At 36.3% G+C, this 19850-nt stretch overlaps 2 protein-coding genes and 7 non-coding genes across 9 annotated transcripts; 4 read left to right on the plus strand and 5 right to left on the minus strand.

The window, feature by feature from the left end:
- Positions 1–967: 967 nt before the first annotated feature.
- Positions 968–12209, minus strand: LOC123422968 (DNA-directed RNA polymerase subunit beta). The gene has a single exon (XM_045107754.1). The coding sequence runs from the start codon at positions 4942–4944 to the stop codon at positions 1714–1716; it is 3231 nt and encodes a 1076-aa protein (XP_044963689.1). The 5' UTR covers positions 4945–12209; the 3' UTR covers positions 968–1713.
- Positions 6110–6180, plus strand: TRNAC-GCA. Its single transcript has one exon. It is a non-coding gene; the product is annotated as a tRNA-Cys (tRNA).
- On the minus strand, positions 9025–9106 carry TRNAY-GUA. Its single transcript has one exon. It is a non-coding gene; the product is annotated as a tRNA-Tyr (tRNA).
- Positions 9757–9828, minus strand: TRNAT-GGU. Its single transcript has one exon. It is a non-coding gene; the product is annotated as a tRNA-Thr (tRNA).
- TRNAM-CAU lies at positions 11792–11865 on the plus strand. Its single transcript has one exon. It is a non-coding gene; the product is annotated as a tRNA-Met (tRNA).
- A 104-nt stretch (positions 12210–12313) lies between the features above and the next one.
- On the minus strand, positions 12314–12384 carry TRNAG-GCC. The gene has a single exon. It is a non-coding gene; the product is annotated as a tRNA-Gly (tRNA).
- An 824-nt stretch (positions 12385–13208) lies between these two features.
- On the plus strand, positions 13209–13296 carry TRNAS-UGA. The gene has a single exon. It is a non-coding gene; the product is annotated as a tRNA-Ser (tRNA).
- A 1384-nt stretch (positions 13297–14680) lies between these two features.
- On the minus strand, positions 14681–15884 carry LOC123422975 (photosystem II D2 protein). Its single transcript, XM_045107760.1, has one exon. It carries the CDS (start codon positions 15870–15872, stop codon positions 14811–14813), a length of 1062 nt encoding a protein of 353 aa, XP_044963695.1. The 5' UTR covers positions 15873–15884; the 3' UTR covers positions 14681–14810.
- A 969-nt stretch (positions 15885–16853) lies between these two features.
- Positions 16854–16941, plus strand: TRNAS-GCU. The gene has a single exon. It is a non-coding gene; the product is annotated as a tRNA-Ser (tRNA).
- The last annotated feature ends 2909 nt before the right edge of the window (positions 16942–19850 follow it).

Genomic DNA, 19850 nt, shown 5'->3' on the forward strand with positions numbered 1-19850 from the left:
CTGAAACTATTATATCTATTTGCACAAATACCTCGACGCTTTCCAATTGTTAATACATAAAGCCCGATAAGCATGTCTTGGGTTGGTACGCAAATAGGATCCCCAATAGCAGGAGATAAGAGATTCATATGAGAAAACATAAGTAAACGGGCTTCCGCCTGAGCTTCCAAGGATAAAGGTAGATGAACAGCCATTTGATCTCCATCAAAGTCTGCATTGAAACCCTTACACACTAATGGGTGTAAAGAAATAGTACGCCCCTCTACTAAAGTGGGTTGAAAGGCCTGTATGCCTAATCTATGCAGAGTAGGTGCTCTATTTAACAGTACAGGATGTCCCCGCATAACTTCTTGAAGTATTTCCCATACAATGGGTTCCTTTTCCCAAATTTTCCTTTTAGCAATCCTGACATTAGAAGTGGCGCGTTTCGTGATTAAATCGCGAATTACAAATAGCTGAAAAAGCTTTATTGCTATCTCTAGAGGTAATCCACATTGATGTAATGAAAGCGAAGGACCCACAACAATGACAGAACGCCCCGAGTAATCGACCCGTTTCCCAAGCAGAGTCTCGCGAAACCTTCCCTCTTTACCTTCAATTACATCTGAAAGTGATTTGTATACTTTATTGTGACCATCCCTCGTCGGTTGCCCGCGGGACCCACTATCAAGAAGTGTATCCACGGCTTCTTGTACCAATTTTTCCTGGCACATTACTAAATCTGCTGGCGCTAATTCACTTCTTTTTAATAGATAGGCAAGATTGTTGTTCCGACGGATAACTCTCTTATAAAGTTCATTAATGTCTGAAGTCACTACTTTATCTCCAGACCTATAAACAATAGGTCTCAATTCGGGAGGAAGAACCGGTAATAAGCACAAAACCATCCATTCTGGTTCTACATTTGTTTGAATAAAATGTTTCGCCAATTGCATGCGTCTAATCAAAAAAACTTTTCTTATTCGTCTTTTTCTATCTTCCCACTCATCTCCACTATACCCCTCGTCTTCTAATTCCTTCCATTCGACCAAAGAATTCTCTATAATAATTCGCAAATCCAAATCTGCTAATTGTTCTCTAATAGCACCTGCTCCTGTCGCAATTTCCCGATTTCGAAATGTTGCAAAGCCTGGGGTAGAAAAAAAGGGAGAAATGCTGTGGTTACAGGATGCAATTTCCTCTTCGAATAAACCTCGTAATCGTAAAAAAGTGGGTTTTTTAGTGCTGGGCCTAGCAAAAGAGAAATCGCCGTATACTAGGCCCTCCAACTTCTTAAGAGGTTTATCTAAAAGATTCGCGATATAACTAGGAAGACCTTTCAAATACCACACATGAGTCACGGGACATGCGAGTTTGATGTATCCCATTTGATATCTTCGTATCCGAGAATCCACAAATTCTACCCCGCATTTTTGGCAAAATCTTTCGTCTTCGTTTTCAGCTCCGCTCGCTCGAGAATTGCCACAACCGCAAATCCCGCTTTTTATGGGTCCAAAGATTCTTTCGCAAAACAATCCATCTTTTTCTGGTTTATCGGTTTTATAATGAAAAGTAGAGGGCCTTGTGACTTCGCCAACGGCTTCTCCATTAGGTAGGTTTTTGTTAGCCCAAGCCTTTATTTGTTGAGGGGAAACGAGTCCAATTTGAAGTTGTTGATGTTTATATTGGTCAATCATAAAATAGAAATAAGAAAAGAATTTATATTTATTCCGATCAAACTTCCTCCCTATTAACCTGGAAGTTCTTTTCAGATACAAGGAAATGATTCAGTTCTAGAGCCAAAGATCGTAGTTCTCGAACGAGCACTCGAAAAGATTCTGGAGGATCCTCATGATTAGGTATTCTTTTTCCCCAGATCGTAGCATTAAGTATTTCTTGGCGAGCTATAAGATGGTCAGATTTATAAGTAAGTATCTCTTGTAAAATATGAGCAACACCAAATCCTTCTAAAGCCCAAACTTCCATTTCTCCTACTCGTTGTCCCCCTTGCTTGGCTCTTCCTCTAACCGGTTGTTGTGTAACAAGTGAGTAGGGCCCAGTAGAACGCCCATGAATTTTCTCATCAACTTGATGAATTAATTTTAAGATATAGGACTTCCCTATTAGAACAGGTTGCTCAAAGGGGTCGCCTGTTCTTCCATCAAATATTCTGCTTTTTCCCGGGTACTCGGGTTCAAATACCCATGGATTTTTTGTTTCTTTACTGGCTTCATATAATTCTGAAAACACAAGTTTTCTTGAAGCCTCTTGCTCATATCTCTCATCAAAGGGTGCTATTCTATAATGTTTCTTTAGCAGATCCCCCGCTAATCCGAGCGAGCTTTCAAATATTTGTCCCACATTCATTCGGGAGGGTACTCCTAAGGGATTGAAGACCATATCAACGGGTGTTCCATCTTGCAAATAGGGCATATCTTGCCTAGGCAAAATTTTGGAAATGATCCCTTTATTCCCATGTCTTCCGGCTACTTTATCCCCAACTTTGATTTCACGTTTCTGTAAAATATATACACGAACCATTATGTCGAGGGGGTCCCTTTGGATCCATTTCACATCGATAACGCGCCCTCTTCCACCTATAGGTAATTTCAGAGAAGTTTCTTTTGAAGTGGAAACCTCAAGGCCGAATATGGCCCGTAATAATCCAGCTTCTGCGATATATGATGATTCGCTCGCTATCTGAGGCGTTAATTTACCTACTAAAATATCACCAGTTTCTACCCAGGATCCCAACCTAACAACTCCATTTTTGTCCAAATTGCGGAGTAAATGTTCTTCTAGATGTGGTATTTCTTTAGTGATTTTTTCAGCGGAGCCCTGGCTTGTCGTATCCGTCTGAATTTCATATTTCCGGATGTGAAAAGAGGTATAAATATCCTCATATACCAAACGTTCGCTAATTAGTACTGCGTCTTCAAAATTGTAACCTTCCCATGGCATATAAGCTACTAATACGTTTTTTCCTAAAGCAAGTTCCCCCCCAACTGTAGCAGCTCCTTCTGCTAAAATTTGTCCTTTTTTAATGGATTTACCCCGTGGAACCCGAGGTTTTTGGTGCATACAAGTATTTTTGTTAGAGCGACGGTGGTTAACTAAAGGAATACTTATAGTCTTCCCACTACTTGATAAAAGTATCTTATGACTATCAGTAGAAATGATCTTTCCCTCGCGTTCGGCTATAACGGAAACCCTCGAATCTAGAGCTGTTTGGCGTTCCAATCCAGTTCCAACAATGCATTTCTCGGACCGAGAAAGTGGAACTGCTTGGCGCTGCATATTAGAACTCATTAAAGCCCGATTCGCATCATTGTGCTCAATAAAAGGAATGAGAGAACCCCCAATAGAAAAATATTGGAAAGGAAAAATACTTCTAACATGAATCTGTTCCCATGCAATAGTCAAGAATTCTTGGCGGTATCTAGCTGGAACAACCTGTTCTTCCTGAATACCTTGATTCAAGGACAAAGAATTTCCTGCTGCTATCATATAATACTCATCTCTATTTGGTGATAGATAAACCACCTGTCTCTCTTTTTTTTCTTTTGCTTTCTCAGCAGATATTTCATAAAACGGACTCTCTATAGATCCCCACAAGTGATCAATTCTCGCATGAATTGCTAAGGATCCAGTAAGTCCAACATTGATTCCTTCAGACGTGTCAATTGGACAAATACGCCCATAGTGACTCGGATGAATATCTCGGCTCCGAAAACTTGCGGTTCTCCCCGTCAACCCTCCAGGACCTAAACAACTCACTTTTCGCCCATGAACAGTTTGTGTCAATGGATTCGTTTGATCAAAAACTTGAGATAATGGGTATGTGCCAAAAAAGGTCTCATAAGTAGTTATTAATAAAATTGAAGTTGAAGTTGGAGTTACCAAAGTTTGGGGAGTCGGTTTCGATTGACGTATGAATACTCTACGAATAGTTTTTTGAACTGCATGTTGTAAACGACCAAGAGCCAATCCGAATTGATCTTGTAACAGATCCGCAACCGAACGAATACGTTTATTTTTCAAGTGATTCATATCGTCATCGTCAAGTATACCCGTTCCAAATTTCATTCCAATCAAATGATCCGTAGCGGCCAATACATCTCGTGGTAACAAGAATGTATTGTTCTGAGGTATATCAAGATTAAGTCTCCGATTCATATTTCGTCGACCAATCCTTCCTAATTCACATTTTTGTTGAAAAAATTTCTTTTGTAATTCCTCGCATAAGGACTCCGAAAATACCAGGTCCCCACCTACACAAGCAAATTGTTGATAAAACTCCAAAATAGCTTTTTCTTTTGACTCAATCCTCTTCTTCTCCTTAGCATTCGGGAAAGACAAGAAAATTTCAGGGTAGGAAACATTATCTAGAATTTCTCTTAGATTCGAACCCATAGCTGATGATAGAACTAGAATAGATATCTTTTGTTTTCTACTCACGCGAGCCCATATCCTTTCTTTTTTATCAATTGCTAATTCCGATCTCCCTCCCCAATCTGATATTATAGTCCCGGTGTAGATAGAAATTCCCTTATGATCTAATTCCGAGCGGTAGTAAATACCAGGACTTAGCAATATTTGATTGATCACAATTCGGTATATTCCATTTATAATAAAGGTTCCTAAGGAATTCATTATAGGAATGTTTCCGATAGAAATGGTTTGCTTTTGCACATCGAAACCAAAAATTAATCTCGCAGATACATATAATTCGGAAGAATAGGTGAGTGATTCATACACAGCATCTCTTTCTTTTATCGAGGGTTCTAGCAATTGATATCCTTTCGCAAATAATTGAAATGCAATTTCGTGATCTGGATCTTTAATTGTTGGAAACTTGTCAAGTTCTTCTGCCAAGGCTTGATTAATGAACCTAAAAAATCCCTCGAATTGGATCTGACTAAATCCGGGTATTGTGGACATTCCCTCGTTTCCATTCCGGAGCATCTTAATCTTAAGTTTCCTGTTTATCAAAGAAAAATTCCATTATCAGCTCACTCTTCATCAATCCCTACGGATTGATCTAGCAATCATGGAATCTATATTCTGTTTACTGAATCACATGAAATTCTAGGGAACTCCACATACGTATTTCATATATGTATTTCATACATATGAATAGAGACCATTTCGACGAAAATTCTAGTTTACCAGGGGTACAAATGAAATGAAAATGAATTGCTAAAATATTCCTACAAAAAAAATTATGCCACTTATACTTTATAATATTCTAATCAGATTGAATGGCAAAGATTTCTCATTTTATCCCCTTTCTATGAATGTAATAAAGCCGTAATATAATACACTAGAAAGTTTTACTTTACTTCGATTTAGAATAGCGTGCTTACTTTAATTTCTAAAAATAATTTGAGGGTTCTTTTTTATTTCGGATCGGAGTAGTATAATTGCTAGAAAATTAAGTATTTCATTGTGGAATTCTAAAATAAAGTAAGTCCCTTTTTTAAGTACATGCCAATCTAATTATCCACCTCTCCCCATATCCATGCTTTTCTTTTATCGTAATTTCACTTGGGTAGGCCAAGATAGTCAGGTTATACTCTAATATCAGAGCAAATTTCCTTTTTTTATTCAAGATATTTAATTTAATACTTTGAAAAATTAAAGCACGATTCCCCATAGAGATATGTACATAAAGGGGATCTTTGGATAATAATGCTGCTCGGACCTAAAGTTCACCTATACACGGATTAAGCATAAAGCCATAATATTTTATTATGCCATTGAAATTGAAGGGGGGGAGATAATACCGATTTAAGAGTAGTTCACTACTGCAATTCAAAAAAGAAAGAGAATTCTAGTTAATGGTTCCAATTTGTTCTGAATTTTGCAGCCTGTGACTAGAAATCCACTTTTCTTCTTTTTCATCTCAATAGAAAGAAATGGGAAGTTTTATTGTGTTAGCAATGTATGTTTTAAGATAGAATCTATCGAGGAGAATAATCGAAACTGGATCAAAAAAAGCAGGAGTATCTTTTTTGAAAAAGATTGGAAAAAAGTAAGTTTAATTATATTCAAAATAAAAGAAAGGGGCTTTTCGTAAGAAAACGTGGATGAATACTTGCTGTTTTCTAGATTTTCGATCGGATTTTTTGGCGGCATGGCCAAGCGGTAAGGCAGGGGACTGCAAATCCTTTATCCCCAGTTCAAATCTGGGTGCCGCCTGATCAATAAAATACTTAGGTTTTCTAGTACTGATCGAATTCAATCAATTTTTACTTCGCATAAGTTCGGGCAAGAGAGTAACTAAGCCTGCCGATACTGGGTTTAGAGAAACCATACCATAGTTCTATCCTTAAACTAGGGTTAGGGTTTGTTTTGGCGGTAGTGGCCAAAATGGTTATCAATAGGGGTGAGGTAGTGTTTCCTTATTCTTTTATTATATGAATTTGAATTGGTTCTTAATTGATTCGATTTGAGAATTTTTAAATACGAGGATAAGATGTCAGAAATCTTGGTATCCAAAGAAAGGTCCCTAAGGGGCATTCTTCTCTTTTTCAATCTAAGATTCCAGAAGGGACTCCACGAAAGAATATCAAGACTTCCTAATTATCATACATTTTTTTATCGTACATCTTATGTGACCTACATACACTAGAGTAACAAAAGGAATAAAAAATCTTCCTATTCCCGCTTCTTCTATTCAGGACATCATTCCCGTACTCTTTCTTTTTTAAGGTAAGGAAAAAAGGGCTTTATAGTATCGTATTTTTAATGCTCTCTAATTCTACAAGAATTCCTATAAGAATTTGTTAGGAGTAAATTCCTTGAACTGATTGATCCATGGCCTTAGGGCAGAAGCCCTTTTTGACTCTGTACCCTTGATTCCACTATGATTATTGATCAATAGTAGAATAATCCCTTCATAGAAATAGGAGACATAATTTAGATGGATATAGTAAGTCTCGCTTGGGCTGCTTTAATGGTAGTCTTTACATTTTCTCTTTCACTAGTAGTATGGGGAAGGAGTGGACTCTAGGGATACGATACTACTAATTGATTAAGTAATCAAATTGTTGTATCAATTCTTTTTTTAATTGATCGTTTTGCATTAATTATTTTGTCAAACGTTATTCTTTAATCTTTTTCTTTAGTTTTGTTTCACTCCTGTAAGAAACTCTTGTATTGTAAGAAAGAGCCATTATACCAATTAAGAATTTCTACTAGAAATGACTAATGGTTAAAAAAAGTTCTATACATAAGAAAATTAGACTTTCTTCCACGGAACTATTCACGGCATATCACACATTTTCCATTTGTTTTATACTCTTTCTTTATTCTTAGAATAATTTTTATTCTCTTTTGAAGCATCTCGCGGGATATTTAAGCATGAAAGATTCGCTGGTTTTTTCCTTTTACTTTTTACTATAGTCTATTCTTATATTATTTTTCTTTCCTTCCATGGATTCTTTGGTCAAGAATTGTCTTCGATTTTTTTATTTTGACCTGATTGAAATTAAGTGGATGCAATGAAAAAAGAAATTGAATTAGACTACTTAACTATTTCAATCTACTAATCTATTCTATGTAGATTCAAAGATAATATAATAGAAAGACTCTAAAGTGTCGTAGAAAAAACTATATGTAGTTCTTTCTACCACACTTTAAGATTCCAACCAGATCCTTTCATTTAAGACTTGGATTTTTTTTATTTAATCCCTTTTTCATTTCTTCAATGATTAATTGGAATTCCACTTAATTATTTTGGCTGACTGTTTTTACATAAATAATAAGTAAAAAAGAAGTAGGAATTAGAATGAACAGTGCAGTAGCAATAAATGCGAGAATATTGACTTCCATAACCTCTTTATTTTTTATTTTCACAATAACTCGGGATGTAATCCCATGGAGAGGAAAAAGGGGTATCTTGTAAATTCAAGGGTAGGGCTTGCATTCTGATAATACTGAATCAATTCAATATTATGAATATCGGATCTATCAAATCAATTCATGGATGAGAGTTATATAGTATAACATAGGAAGATCCTATATCCATACTAAGACCAAAATGGGTTTTTTGATTGGATTAGGAATTCCCTCTTTTTTAATCCTTTTTTTTCTACTTTTTCTTTTCTATATCTCTAACCCACGAGCTTTCTTAATCTTATACAATTTCTCTTCCTTTTTCTTATAGTTATACATACAATTATGTATGTATTATATGAGCAACTTTCTATGGGTCACATAGACATCCAAATAAGCAGTAGAAGTGAGATGGGGAAAAGAGGTCTGAAATAAAAAGGGAATACAATTTATGTATGGATTCCGGTAAAATACCGGTACTCTATTCCATAACAGTGGAATAGGAAATTAAGATGAGGATGGTATCATCATAAAGAAAGATAGAGTAATATCCTAAAATTCTACTAATCCACATATCGTATGTGTGTCTTTCTTTATCTTTATCGATCGGGAGTAGTGAAAAAAATTCCTATACTCCTTCCCTCCCTCTTTAATGAGAGATGCAAAATAAAAAAGTGAAGTAAGGGTGCCCTATGGGTATTTGATCTTGCTCCCTGCCCCTTTTTTTTCATGGAAAAAGGAAATATGAATTTCTCCATTCATTGAACCCTAGTTCGGGACTGACGGGGCTCGAACCCGCAGCTTCCGCCTTGACAGGGCGGTGCTCTGACCAATTGAACTACAATCCCCGCGGGGTGTATGGCATACCCATTCTTAAATAGAACCATAAGAAGATTCGATTCGTCTGTCGTACTCTAAGAAATAGACGAATCATATACTACATACCCACATATTAATATTATATTATACGTGGGTATAGTGAGAGTGACATAACTAGTATGTCGTGATTTTTTATCACTAAAAATGGATAATAATCCACCCTTCAACAAGAAAAACTCTTTTGTTTGTAAGAAAGGAATGAGAGAGATATGGATTAGAAAAAAAAATCCCCTTTTTTATTTCTCTTTTATTTCTATAGATCAGACATTTTATTTTATGGGAGAAAAACAAAAGGATTTAGTTCATATTCACGAAGCCCTAGATTTTTGGGCCGAGCTGGATTTGAACCAGCGTAGACATTGTCAACGAATTTACAGTCCGTCCCCATTAACCACTCGGGCATCGACCCAGGAAGAATTTATTCTAGGGTTTTTGCTAATCTATGATTAACCTCCTTTCATAATACTCCCTACCCCCAGGGGAAGTCGAATCCCCGCTGCCTCCTTGAAAGAGAGATGTCCTGAACCACTAGACGATAGGGGCATCACTAGACGATAGGGCCATATACAACCGCTCGTGATTATACTATAATCATAGTATGAGCAGTTTTTTTGAATTGTCAATATACTCGAAAAGTATAACTAGATCCAAAGCAAAGAGTTTTTCTAACTTTTCTGCTATGTTTTCATCTAGGATTTTTTTAGTTGATGGTTAGATTAATTCATGGATCATCCTCTACCTTTTAGGGAAATTCATTTTAAATGTATAGAATAAGAATGGATTACTAAAAGGGATTCTAGATTAGTTCAGTACAGGTAGTTATTTTATTGATCTAAGATAAGATGAAAAAGAGTCCAATTTTTTTTTTATTTCCATTCCGTGCTTCATTTAGTGTTCAGACCAAAAATGCATTCATCCCGCACTAAGTCATAAAATTCTCTAAAGAGAAAGCTTCAAAAACAAAGAAAAAAGCGAATCAATTTAGTAGAAAAGTACTCTATCAGATTCGAACCAATGACTTACGTCTTAGCACGAGATTACTCTACCACTAATTTAAAAAGCCCTTTATCGGATTTGAACCGATGACTTATGCCTTACCATGGCATTACTCTACCACTGAGTTAAAAGGGCTTTTTATTTAATTCAAAAATTTGCCACTTTGATTTCCCATTATGGGTCTACTGCATAATGTACATATTATATATATATAATATATAGAGATATAGAGAGAGACATTATGTATAGATTGTATATGTATTGATATCTTGAGAGCTCAAAATAAAATTAAGAAAAAAAAACATACCCAACTCTTCTTGGTTCATGGTTTTCCGTTTCCGAAGGCTAGTAAAATAGGCGGATTCTGGAACCCCAAGGATTCAATGGTATATGGAAAATATAAGATTTCCAATCCTAGCGGGAAAAGGCAGGGAACAGATACCCAATAGGATAGGATCCTTGGGAGGAACTTTTGGTAATGGCCTTGATCCTCTATGCTATTTTTTATGTGTTCTTAGTTCTATTGAACTTTTTTGATTCTTTTAAACAAGAATCTAATAAACTAGCATTGAGTCAGTGGAAAAAAGGAGAGAGAGGAAAGTGTTAAATGGAGAGAGTCGACTAATCATAGACTTTTAGGATCTTCTTTACATCAGGTAAATCTGTCAGCCCTGTCCGTTTTTTTCTTTAAGTTACGACTCTTTAAGTTACAACTCTTTGCTTCTTACTTCTATCAAGCCATAGGGAAAGTCTATGATGAATTTGGAAAACTCATCTCACTCTTACTCTATGGCTCGGACTTAATGGGGGAAGAAAACATCTTCTATAATTTCTTTTTTGTTCAATTCTGGACAAAAAAGAAAAGGAAAAAAGGAATTTATAGGGACAGTGTTACCCCCTATATCCCCTAGTTTATATTGTAGGAATAATAAAACAATTTAGCAGTCTGGCACACTTACGTCCTCGCAAAGTAAATAATGATTATTGTAGTCGTAACCGTAGAATAGGATAGGATCCTAATCAAAATAAATACATTTGGTTCAGGCGCTATTAGCAGGGTAAGAAGAGATTTATTTTACAGACCAGAGGGAGAGGGGCTATCTAAATCCTAAAGTAAAGGCGCGCGATCGAAGTAGAAGTACCAATGGCTCAGTGTCATGAACCTTCTCCATCTGATTCAATAAGGGGGAATTAGCCTCCTTGTCAAATGGCTATCCTTGACAAAGGGTACCATTTATACCATAATATACAATGTAGCGGGTATAGTTTAGTGGTAAAAGTGTGATTCGTTCTATTAATAACTGAATTTGAAATGATATACTTAAGGCATCCTTAAGTTTTTTTTTATATTCCGATGAAAACTTTAGTTCTTATAAAGGATTAAATCCTTTTCCTCTCAATAGCATATTGAGGAAGAATATACATTCTGGCGATTTGTACCCAAAAACTAATTTAAATTGCATCCAAAATAAAAATTGGATTATGATATGAGTACAGAGTCGCGAAGCATAATTTTGCATTGGATTTAAGTATTCCAATTTTGAAAATATGAGTAAAGGATCTATGGATGAAGATACAAAAAAGTTGATTTCCAATCGTAACTAAATCTTCTTTTGTTAAAGGATAAGGAAGCCAAATAGCTAAAAAACGATAGTTTTGGTTTACTAGAACCATCCGCATATTGTTTCAGCTCGGTGGAAACCCAATTCTTTTCCTCAGGATCTCTTGAATGAAATTAGGGAACGAAGTAAGTAGATTAGATGGATTTAGATAGAATTTCTATCTCCTACTCTATAAGGATCATCTAGAAAGCAGAGAGCTTTGGTTCCATTCAAATAGAAAAGCTGACATAGATGTTAAGTGGTGAGAATATCCATAAAGGAGCCGAATGAAATCAAAATTTCATGTTCGGTTTTGAATTAGAGACGTTAAAAATAATCAACCAACGTCGACTATAACCCCTAGCCTTCCAAGCTAACGATGCGGGTTCGATTCCCGCTACCCGCTCCATTCTGTATAAAAGGAGTATTCTATTTGTCTAGACATGTTAAAGGCTTGTATTCAAGCCTTTTTTGTCCACCAGTTTCTGGTACTACAGAGCGGAGTAGAGCAGTTTGGTAGCTCACGAGGCTCATAACCTTGAGGTCACGGGTTCGATTCCCGTCTCCGCACTTAGCAGTCTCTATAAAAGGAGTATTCTATTTCTCTAGATATGGTAGAGGGGCGTATCCAACCCTTTTTTATTCATTAGTTCCGGGCCCTAGAGGGCAAAATTGAGCAATTTGCGAAGCCACTTGCCTTCACAAAAAGAAGGCGCAAGGCTTCTCCCTACCTTGCAGAAAATAAAAATGAAATGAAAGGGACAGTCTACCTCTCCCTTCCTTTTAAAAACAGTTTGCCCGTTGTTTGTCTCAGTTAATACCCAATTTTGGGGCTCTGTTGGCTAGTTCTATTTCTGCCTCCGGAGCGCCCTCTTTTTTTGAGGGGGATGCAAAGGAAGGGTAAATATAGTAAGGGATACGGCACTAGACTAATACTTAATTAATACTTAATTTAATATAAGTAGTTAAACAATTAACTAGACTAAACTTTTTATCATAGTACTTTGATAAATTAAGCGGGCGAGCGGCGGGAATCGAACCCGTATCTTCTCCTTGGCAAGGAGATGTTTTACCATTGAACTACGCTCGCTACGGTATATATTTTATAGCGTATATCCGCTTGGGTCGACCGTCTATGTCTGGGTCGACCGTTTCATTTCATTTTCTATTCTATTATATTAGATATTAGAGTTTTCCTTTTTTTATTATCTGTCAATGAATATTCTAATGGGAATTTCATAATACTGAAAGAGAAGAGCTAGCAATTCGGAACGCAAATTGCGTTTTAATACGTCTCACTATTCGAATTTTTTAAATGGCCTTTATTATTTCTTTTTTATGGGGTTACTAAATATTAACCAAATTTAATTTAAGAAATGAGAGAATTCAGAATAGCTACGAGAAAGACTAGTCCAATCCATAATGATGTACCGGAAAATACAACATTTTTATTATTTGACCAACCATCAGGAGAAGCAAATACAAGGGGTACACTAATTACTAAGACTGAGGAAGTCGCAATTAATGCAAAAACAGCTAATTGGAAAGCAATAGTCATATTTCTAATCCTCCAAGCTACCATCAAATAAAGTTGACTACATATTTGATCCCTCACTTAACCAAAATTGTAAAAAAATACAAGAAGTAGGAGGGGTTTAATCATGAATCCATTGATTCTTCTCTTTAATTAAAATTTATTACTTAACCTCTTTTTTATTTGGATATGGGGGTGAGAGGAGGTTATTTAGTCTTTATTTCACAAGCGGGTATAGCGGATCCTGTATCCGTGTATACAGTATACAGAGATATATCGAAAAGGAACTTGTATCTGATATCTTTCTAGAGGTTAATAAATATTTTTATTTTTTATATGGCTATGTTCTATTTGTAGGAGTAAAATAAGGATTAGGCGGTGGAGAGATGGCTGAGTGGTTGATAGCTCCGGTCTTGAAAACCGGTATAGTTCTAGGAACTATCGAGGGTTCGAATCCCTCTCTCTCCTTTTGCTTATTGAATACGTTTGTTTCTTTCATTTTTTTTTATTCTGTCCCTTATCTTTCTTTCATAAAAAGGAATGAATGGCTCGGCTAGATAGAATAACCGAGCCAGAACAGAAAAAAAGTAGAACAGGTATAAATAAGAAAATCTTAGTTAAGAGGGTTCATGTAAAGAACAGGTTCCAAATCACGATCGATTCCCTTTTCAAAACCTGCTGCAGCAGCTCGGGCTCTTCCTGCATGCCATAAATGGCCCACAAAAAAGAAGAATCCTAGAACAAAATGAGAAGTTGATAACCAACTTCTAGGAGAGACATAATTAACTGCATTGATCTCGGTCGCTACGCCACCCACGGAATTTAAAGAGCCTAAAGGAGCGTGGGTCATATATTCTGCTGAGCGCCGTTCTTGCCAAGGTTGTATGTCTTTTTTCAACCTACTCAAGTCCAAACCGTTGGGGCCCCTTAGAGGTTCTAACCATGGAGCACGAAGGTCCCAAAAACGCATAGTTTCCCCTCCAAAGATAACCTCCCCAGTTGGGGAACGCATTAGATATTTCCCTAAACCTGTGGGTCCTTGAGCGGATCCCACATTAGCTCCAAGACGCTGGTCTCTAACTAGAAAAGTAAATGCTTGAGCTTGAGAAGCTTCTGGCCCGGTGGGTCCATAAAACTCACTCGGATAAGCTGTATTATTGAACCATACAAAACAACAAGCGATAAAACCAAAGACAGATAAAGCAGCTAAACTATAAGACAAGTAAGCTTCTCCAGACCATACAAATGCACGGCGAGCCCATGCGAAGGGTTTGGTTAAAATATGCCAAATTCCCCCAAATACACAAATAAAACCCAACCATACATGTCCACCAATTATATCTTCTAAATCATCTACACTAACAATCCACCCTTCTCCCCCAAAAGGAGATTTTAGTAAATAACCAAATATAACACTGGGACTAAGGGTCAAATTGGTAATTTTTCTTACATCTCCCCCCCCAGGGGCCCAGGTATCATATACACCGCCAAAATAAAGAGCCTTGAGTACTAGAAGAAAAGCACCTAGACCTAACAAAATTAAGTGAATACCCAAAATTGTAGTCATTTTATTTCTATCTTTCCAGACATAACCAAAGAATGGAAAAGATTCTTCAAGAGTCTCGGGTCCCAGAAGCGCGTGATAAATGCCACCGAAGCCTAAGACTGCGGAGGAAATTAGGTGAAGTACGCCAGATACAAAGTATGGAAAAGTATCTAGAACTTCCCCCCCTGGCCCTACTCCCCAACCTAGAGTAGCTAAGTGTGGAAGTAAAATCAACCCTTGTTCATACATGGGCTTTTCTGGTACGAAATGGGCCACTTCAAATAGGTTCATTGCTCCGGCCCAGAATACGATTAATCCGGCATGGGCTACGTGAGCTCCAAGTAGTTTACCGGACAAATTGATAAGTCTGGCATTCCCAGCCCACCAAGCAAAGCCGGTGGTTTCTTGGTCACGACCAGCTAAAACGAAAGTTCCATTAAAGAGCGTTTCCACGTGGTAGAACCTCCTCAGGGAATATAAGATTTTCATGAGGCTGATCCTGAGCTGCCATCCACGCACGAATACCCTCGTTTAAAAGAATATTTTTGGTGTAGAAAGTCTCGAATTCAGGATCTTCCGCTGCACGGATTTCCTGGGAAACAAAGTCATAGGCACGTAAGTTCAGAGCCAAGCCAACTACGCCAATAGCACTCATCCATAAACCGGTGACGGGTACAAATAGCATAAAGAAATGTAACCAACGTTTATTGGAAAAAGCAACACCAAAGATTTGGGACCAAAAGCGGTTAGCAGTGACCATTGAATAAGTTTCTTCAGCTTGAGTTGGGTTAAAAGCACGGAAGGTATTTGCACCATCACCGTCCTCAAATAGAGTGTTTTCTACGGTTGCTCCATGAATAGCGCATAGCAGAGCCGCGCCTAATACTCCGGCAACTCCCATCATATGAAATGGGTTCAACGTCCAATTATGAAATCCTTGGAAGAAAAGGATGAATCGAAATATCGCTGCTACGCCAAAACTCGGCGCAAAGAACCAACCAGATTGCCCCAGTGGATAAATAAGGAATACCGAAACAAAAACAGCAATTGGACCAGAGAATGAGATTGCATTATAAGGCCGCAATTGAACAGACCGAGCAAGTTCAAATTGGCGTAACATGAAACCTATTAGTGCAAAAGCCCCGTGGAGAGCTACAAAAGTCCATAGACCGCCTAATTGACACCAACGAGTAAAATCTCCTTGTGCTTCTGGCCCCCATAGTAGCAACAAAGAGTGTGCTAAACTATTGGCAGGGGTAGAAACTGCTGCGGTTAAGAAATTACAACCTTCCAAATAGGAACTTGCCAATCCATGGGTATACCAAGAAGTTACAAAAGTTGTCCCTGTAAACCAACCCCCTAAAGCGAAATAAGCACAAGGAAAGAGCAATAGGCCAGACCATCCTACAAAAACGAAACGGTCCCTTCGTAACCAGTCATCCATAGTATCAAATAGATCATTTTCTTCTTTAGGAACTCTACCAAGGGCTATAGTCATAGTGATCCTCCTATTCAATTACTTCAACCATTTCCGAGCACCTCATATCACTTTCCAAGGCATATGATAGTTTTATATCTGTGGACGATTTCTTTCTCGTTCAATGCCCTTTTTCAATGGTCTCGAAGAGAGAAATTTTCCATTTTTATCTATGGAGTCACAACCGAGGTCGTTGTAAATCCATGAATTTGATTCGATTTGTTTTTCTTATCTTATACTTATAGAAATAAACCTTTGAATTCAGCATTATTCCAAGACTCCTATTTCAAAGTCTATCTTTTAAGGGAAAAATGAAAATAAAAGTAACCCCTTTTTTCCCATTCCCTCTCTATTGCATGGGGGGAAGAACTAAAATGGAGGATTCTGAAAAAAAAAAGGACCTTCGAAATCAATTTTTATGTGTAGCGCAAAGGAGTTGCGATTTCTTCTTATTCCTATAGAACATCTAGTAACAAGAATATGAAATCGTAAATAGCGAAAAATTCTTGTCTTGCGCGGTCTAAGTCTAAGGAAATACGAAAAATTCGCTTATACAATTTCATCTACATCGAATTTATATATCAGAATAGCGGATAGAGGCATCATTCAAGGAGTCAGGTCTACTTACTTTATGCTTCTTTCCAATTTTATGGTGGATTTGATAAGAACCCTTTTTGCTTTCTTGATAAATAATCGACAAAAAAAAAAAAAGCGTTTTTTTATATATAGCTTGTTTTATTATAATTATAACAAGTCCTATATGGAAATGCCCGCTAAAGAGAAAATCTATTTGATTGTCTCTCGGTCAATATCGATTTTTACAAAGAAAAAACAAGAATTTTCTTCTTTTTTTTATTAACATTAAGAAAAAAGAATATAACTAAAATGGAATTGGCAATATAATTTTTATAGACTTTTGAAAGAAAAAAAGGGGTTTTTTGCAACCGTTATTTCTTATTTCTTGCCTATATCATATCACGGAAACCTTTCGCTTTGGAACGTGGAGAGATGGCTGAGTGGACTAAAGCGGCGGATTGCTAATCCGTTGTACAATTTTTTTGTACCGAGGGTTCGAATCCCTCTCTTTCCGCTCCCTTGGATCATTTGGGACTTTCAAACTGGAAAGAATTCTGACCCCCGGATTTTCTCATAGATAAATGTACGAAACAAATCCAATTTGTAAGAAAAAAAAAAAATTGAATTTTTACTCCTCGCGTCCAGGATTCCGTCCTGGATCATTAGATAAGAATCCAAAGATAAAGAGTGAAACAAAGAATATCACTACTGTATAAACAAAAAGTTTGAGAGTAAGCATTACATAATCTCCAAGATTTTTTTTTAAGGAATAGATTACCAGTTTTTCCTTACCACACGGATCCACTAGGATGGTTTTTTTTGATACCTAAAAATGCAAAAATGAATTCTGGAAAAAAATTGCAAGAATTCATTTATAATAAGAACTCTTATCAATAGCAAAAATAGGGTTAGGTGGTATTGAATAGGTATTGTGTAGGTACCTAAAGGTACCTGCTCAACCTAGGTGCAGGGGAGTAGAAAGGCTGATCCAAATTTATTGCTGTAGCTACCCATTCAATGTAGAATAATTTCAATTTTAGAATTGAGGGTTCATAATATAAAAATATAAAACTTCTCGGCTTTTACCCATTTTAATTTTTTTTTTTGGAATGAACACATCATTCAATTTGGCATACAGAGTACTAAAGATTTCATCGAAAACTTACAGCAGCTTGCCAAACAAAGGCTAATAGAAAAAAGAATAGAGGTATAACAGGCATAATATCCACGATTGGATTGAAAATAGCATAAGCTTCGGGCAATTTGGCAAAGAAAAAACTAGTAGGATAAAGAACAGAATTAAAACAGATACAGGTTAAACTAAGTATATTAGGCATAACAAGCATTTCATTCTTGTAGAGTAAATAATTGGATTTTGATTGAGTTATTTTTTTAAGGGAAAGAAGGAAAAGGCAGATTCAAAATCTTTTTTTCTTCGGACTTTCCCAAACACAAAATACCTCCTTGTATTCGCACTCTCAAATGAGAGTGGAATAAATTCGACTTTCATATAATATCTTAATAGAATTCCATGTAATGATCAATGCATTTTTTTGATTCTATATTATCTGCATGTGTAGAATACTAGCAAGAGAATATCTCTTCTTTATTTATGTAATTGAAATGGTATTGACGAATAACAAATAAACATAATAGTGTTTATTAGTGTCGCATAAAACCCGAAATGGGGCGTGGCCAAGTGGTAAGGCAGCGGGTTTTGGTCCCGTTACTCGGAGGTTCGAATCCTTCCGTCCCAGATTGTTTCTGATGAAACAAACGGTGAAATCATATAGTACTCCGTATGAGACAAAAGTTTATTAAAGAGAATAATGATATCTTATGTTTTCTCAGAAAACATAATAAAGTCTTAAGTCCAGTCAAATTGACTACCTTTATTTTCATGAAAAAAATGGGATCTAGCAGGCACATTCAGGATATGCCTCTACTATGATCACTTAATAATCACTTAATAATCACTTAATCATATTTTTTTCTTCCTTTTGGTCTTCGAGTCGAAGAAGTACCAAAAACAATTAACTACCAAAAACTTTCAATCTATTCATTGGAATAGTTTATTTAGTTATTATAGTTAATTGTTTTTGGTACGGAAAAAATATATTACTAATAGAATTCTAATTCTAGTAATTAAATGAATTAAACTTTTTTGGAGGTTGATAGTTTATTTATTGAGGAAGAGTCAATCCTTCTCTTCTCACTTCAAGATTGATCATCTCGAGCCATCCGTTGAGGGTGGAAATTTAATAATAAATAAGTTTTAAGCAAACTTGTTTAGTCGTCTTTTTCTATGTTTCATTCATATGATAGAATTCGAATATGGGTTTAAATAAATTGGATCTTGGCGGAGGCTTCCCGGATAAATACTTACTTTCTTTTATCCATATTGCTCCATAGATAGCAAGTTTTAATTTTAATTAGTATACAAAAAACAAAACCAATGACTATTCATGATTCCATCCATATTGGATCAATTTTCTATACCACTTTGCAATGAAAAGAGGAATGTTTGTTATGGTAAAACTTCGTTTAAAACGATGTGGTAGAAAGCAACGTGCGACTTGAAGGACATGATCGATTGTGGATTTTGCTATCCATCATTTTCCATAGTAATGAAAATGCTCTTGGCTCGACATAGCCTGTTCTATTCGTTCCGAACCAAATTTGCGCAGGGTTTAAGTAACATAGTACACGATGGAGCTCGAGAGGACAGAGTTTATTTTTTATCAAGGGAAAGAATCTAGGGTTAGTGAAAACTAATAAATTAGGCCAACTTTGTCAGTCTATCCTTAATATAGAAATAAATCGAAAGGTTAAAATACGAAGAAAGTCCAATAAAAGTATATCAGAATCAATCCCCCTTATTAGATTTCTATAGAAGAGATAAATGCTTTATCGAAGGAAATAAGAAAAAAGGGTATGTTGCTACTCTTTTGAAAGAAAAAAATAGGAATTCCCGAAGTAATGTCTAAACCCAAGGATTTCACAAATCAAAGATAAAGGATTCCAGAACAAGTAAACACAATTTTCAATTGTCTCAACAACAGAGTTGGATCAGAATAAGGAATAAAAGTCAATTCGTTCGAAATGAGACAAAGAAAAGAGTTTAAAGACGACTCAAAAATTTTTGAAGGATTTTGCCTTCGAAGTTTCTCAGGCAGAATTAGCCAACTTGAGTCATGAGTATAAATGAAATTTGTTTTTTCTGTAAGGAAATTAATGGACGTCATAGTCTAATTTCTATTATTATCGACAGAAATTCGAATCATTTTCTCGAGCCGTATGAGGAGAAAACCTCCTATACGTTTCTAGGGGGGGCGTTGTTTATCTACATCTATCCCAATAAGCTGTCTATCGAATCGTTGCAATTGATGTTCGATCTCGAAGAGAAGGAAGAGATCTTCGAAA

Source organism: Hordeum vulgare, unplaced genomic scaffold (genome assembly GCF_904849725.1).
Source record: "Hordeum vulgare subsp. vulgare unplaced genomic scaffold, MorexV3_pseudomolecules_assembly, whole genome shotgun sequence".
Lineage (NCBI taxonomy): Eukaryota > Viridiplantae > Streptophyta > Magnoliopsida > Poales > Poaceae > Hordeum > Hordeum vulgare.

Bases quoted from the DNA above. Each gene is read 5' to 3' on its own strand.
- LOC123422968 (XM_045107754.1), bottom strand. From the start codon at position 4,944: ATGCTCCGGAATGGAAACGAGGGAATGTCCACAATACCCGGATTTAGT.
- LOC123422975 (XM_045107760.1), bottom strand. From the start codon at position 15,872: ATGACTATAGCCCTTGGTAGAGTTCCTAAAGAAGAAAATGATCTATTT.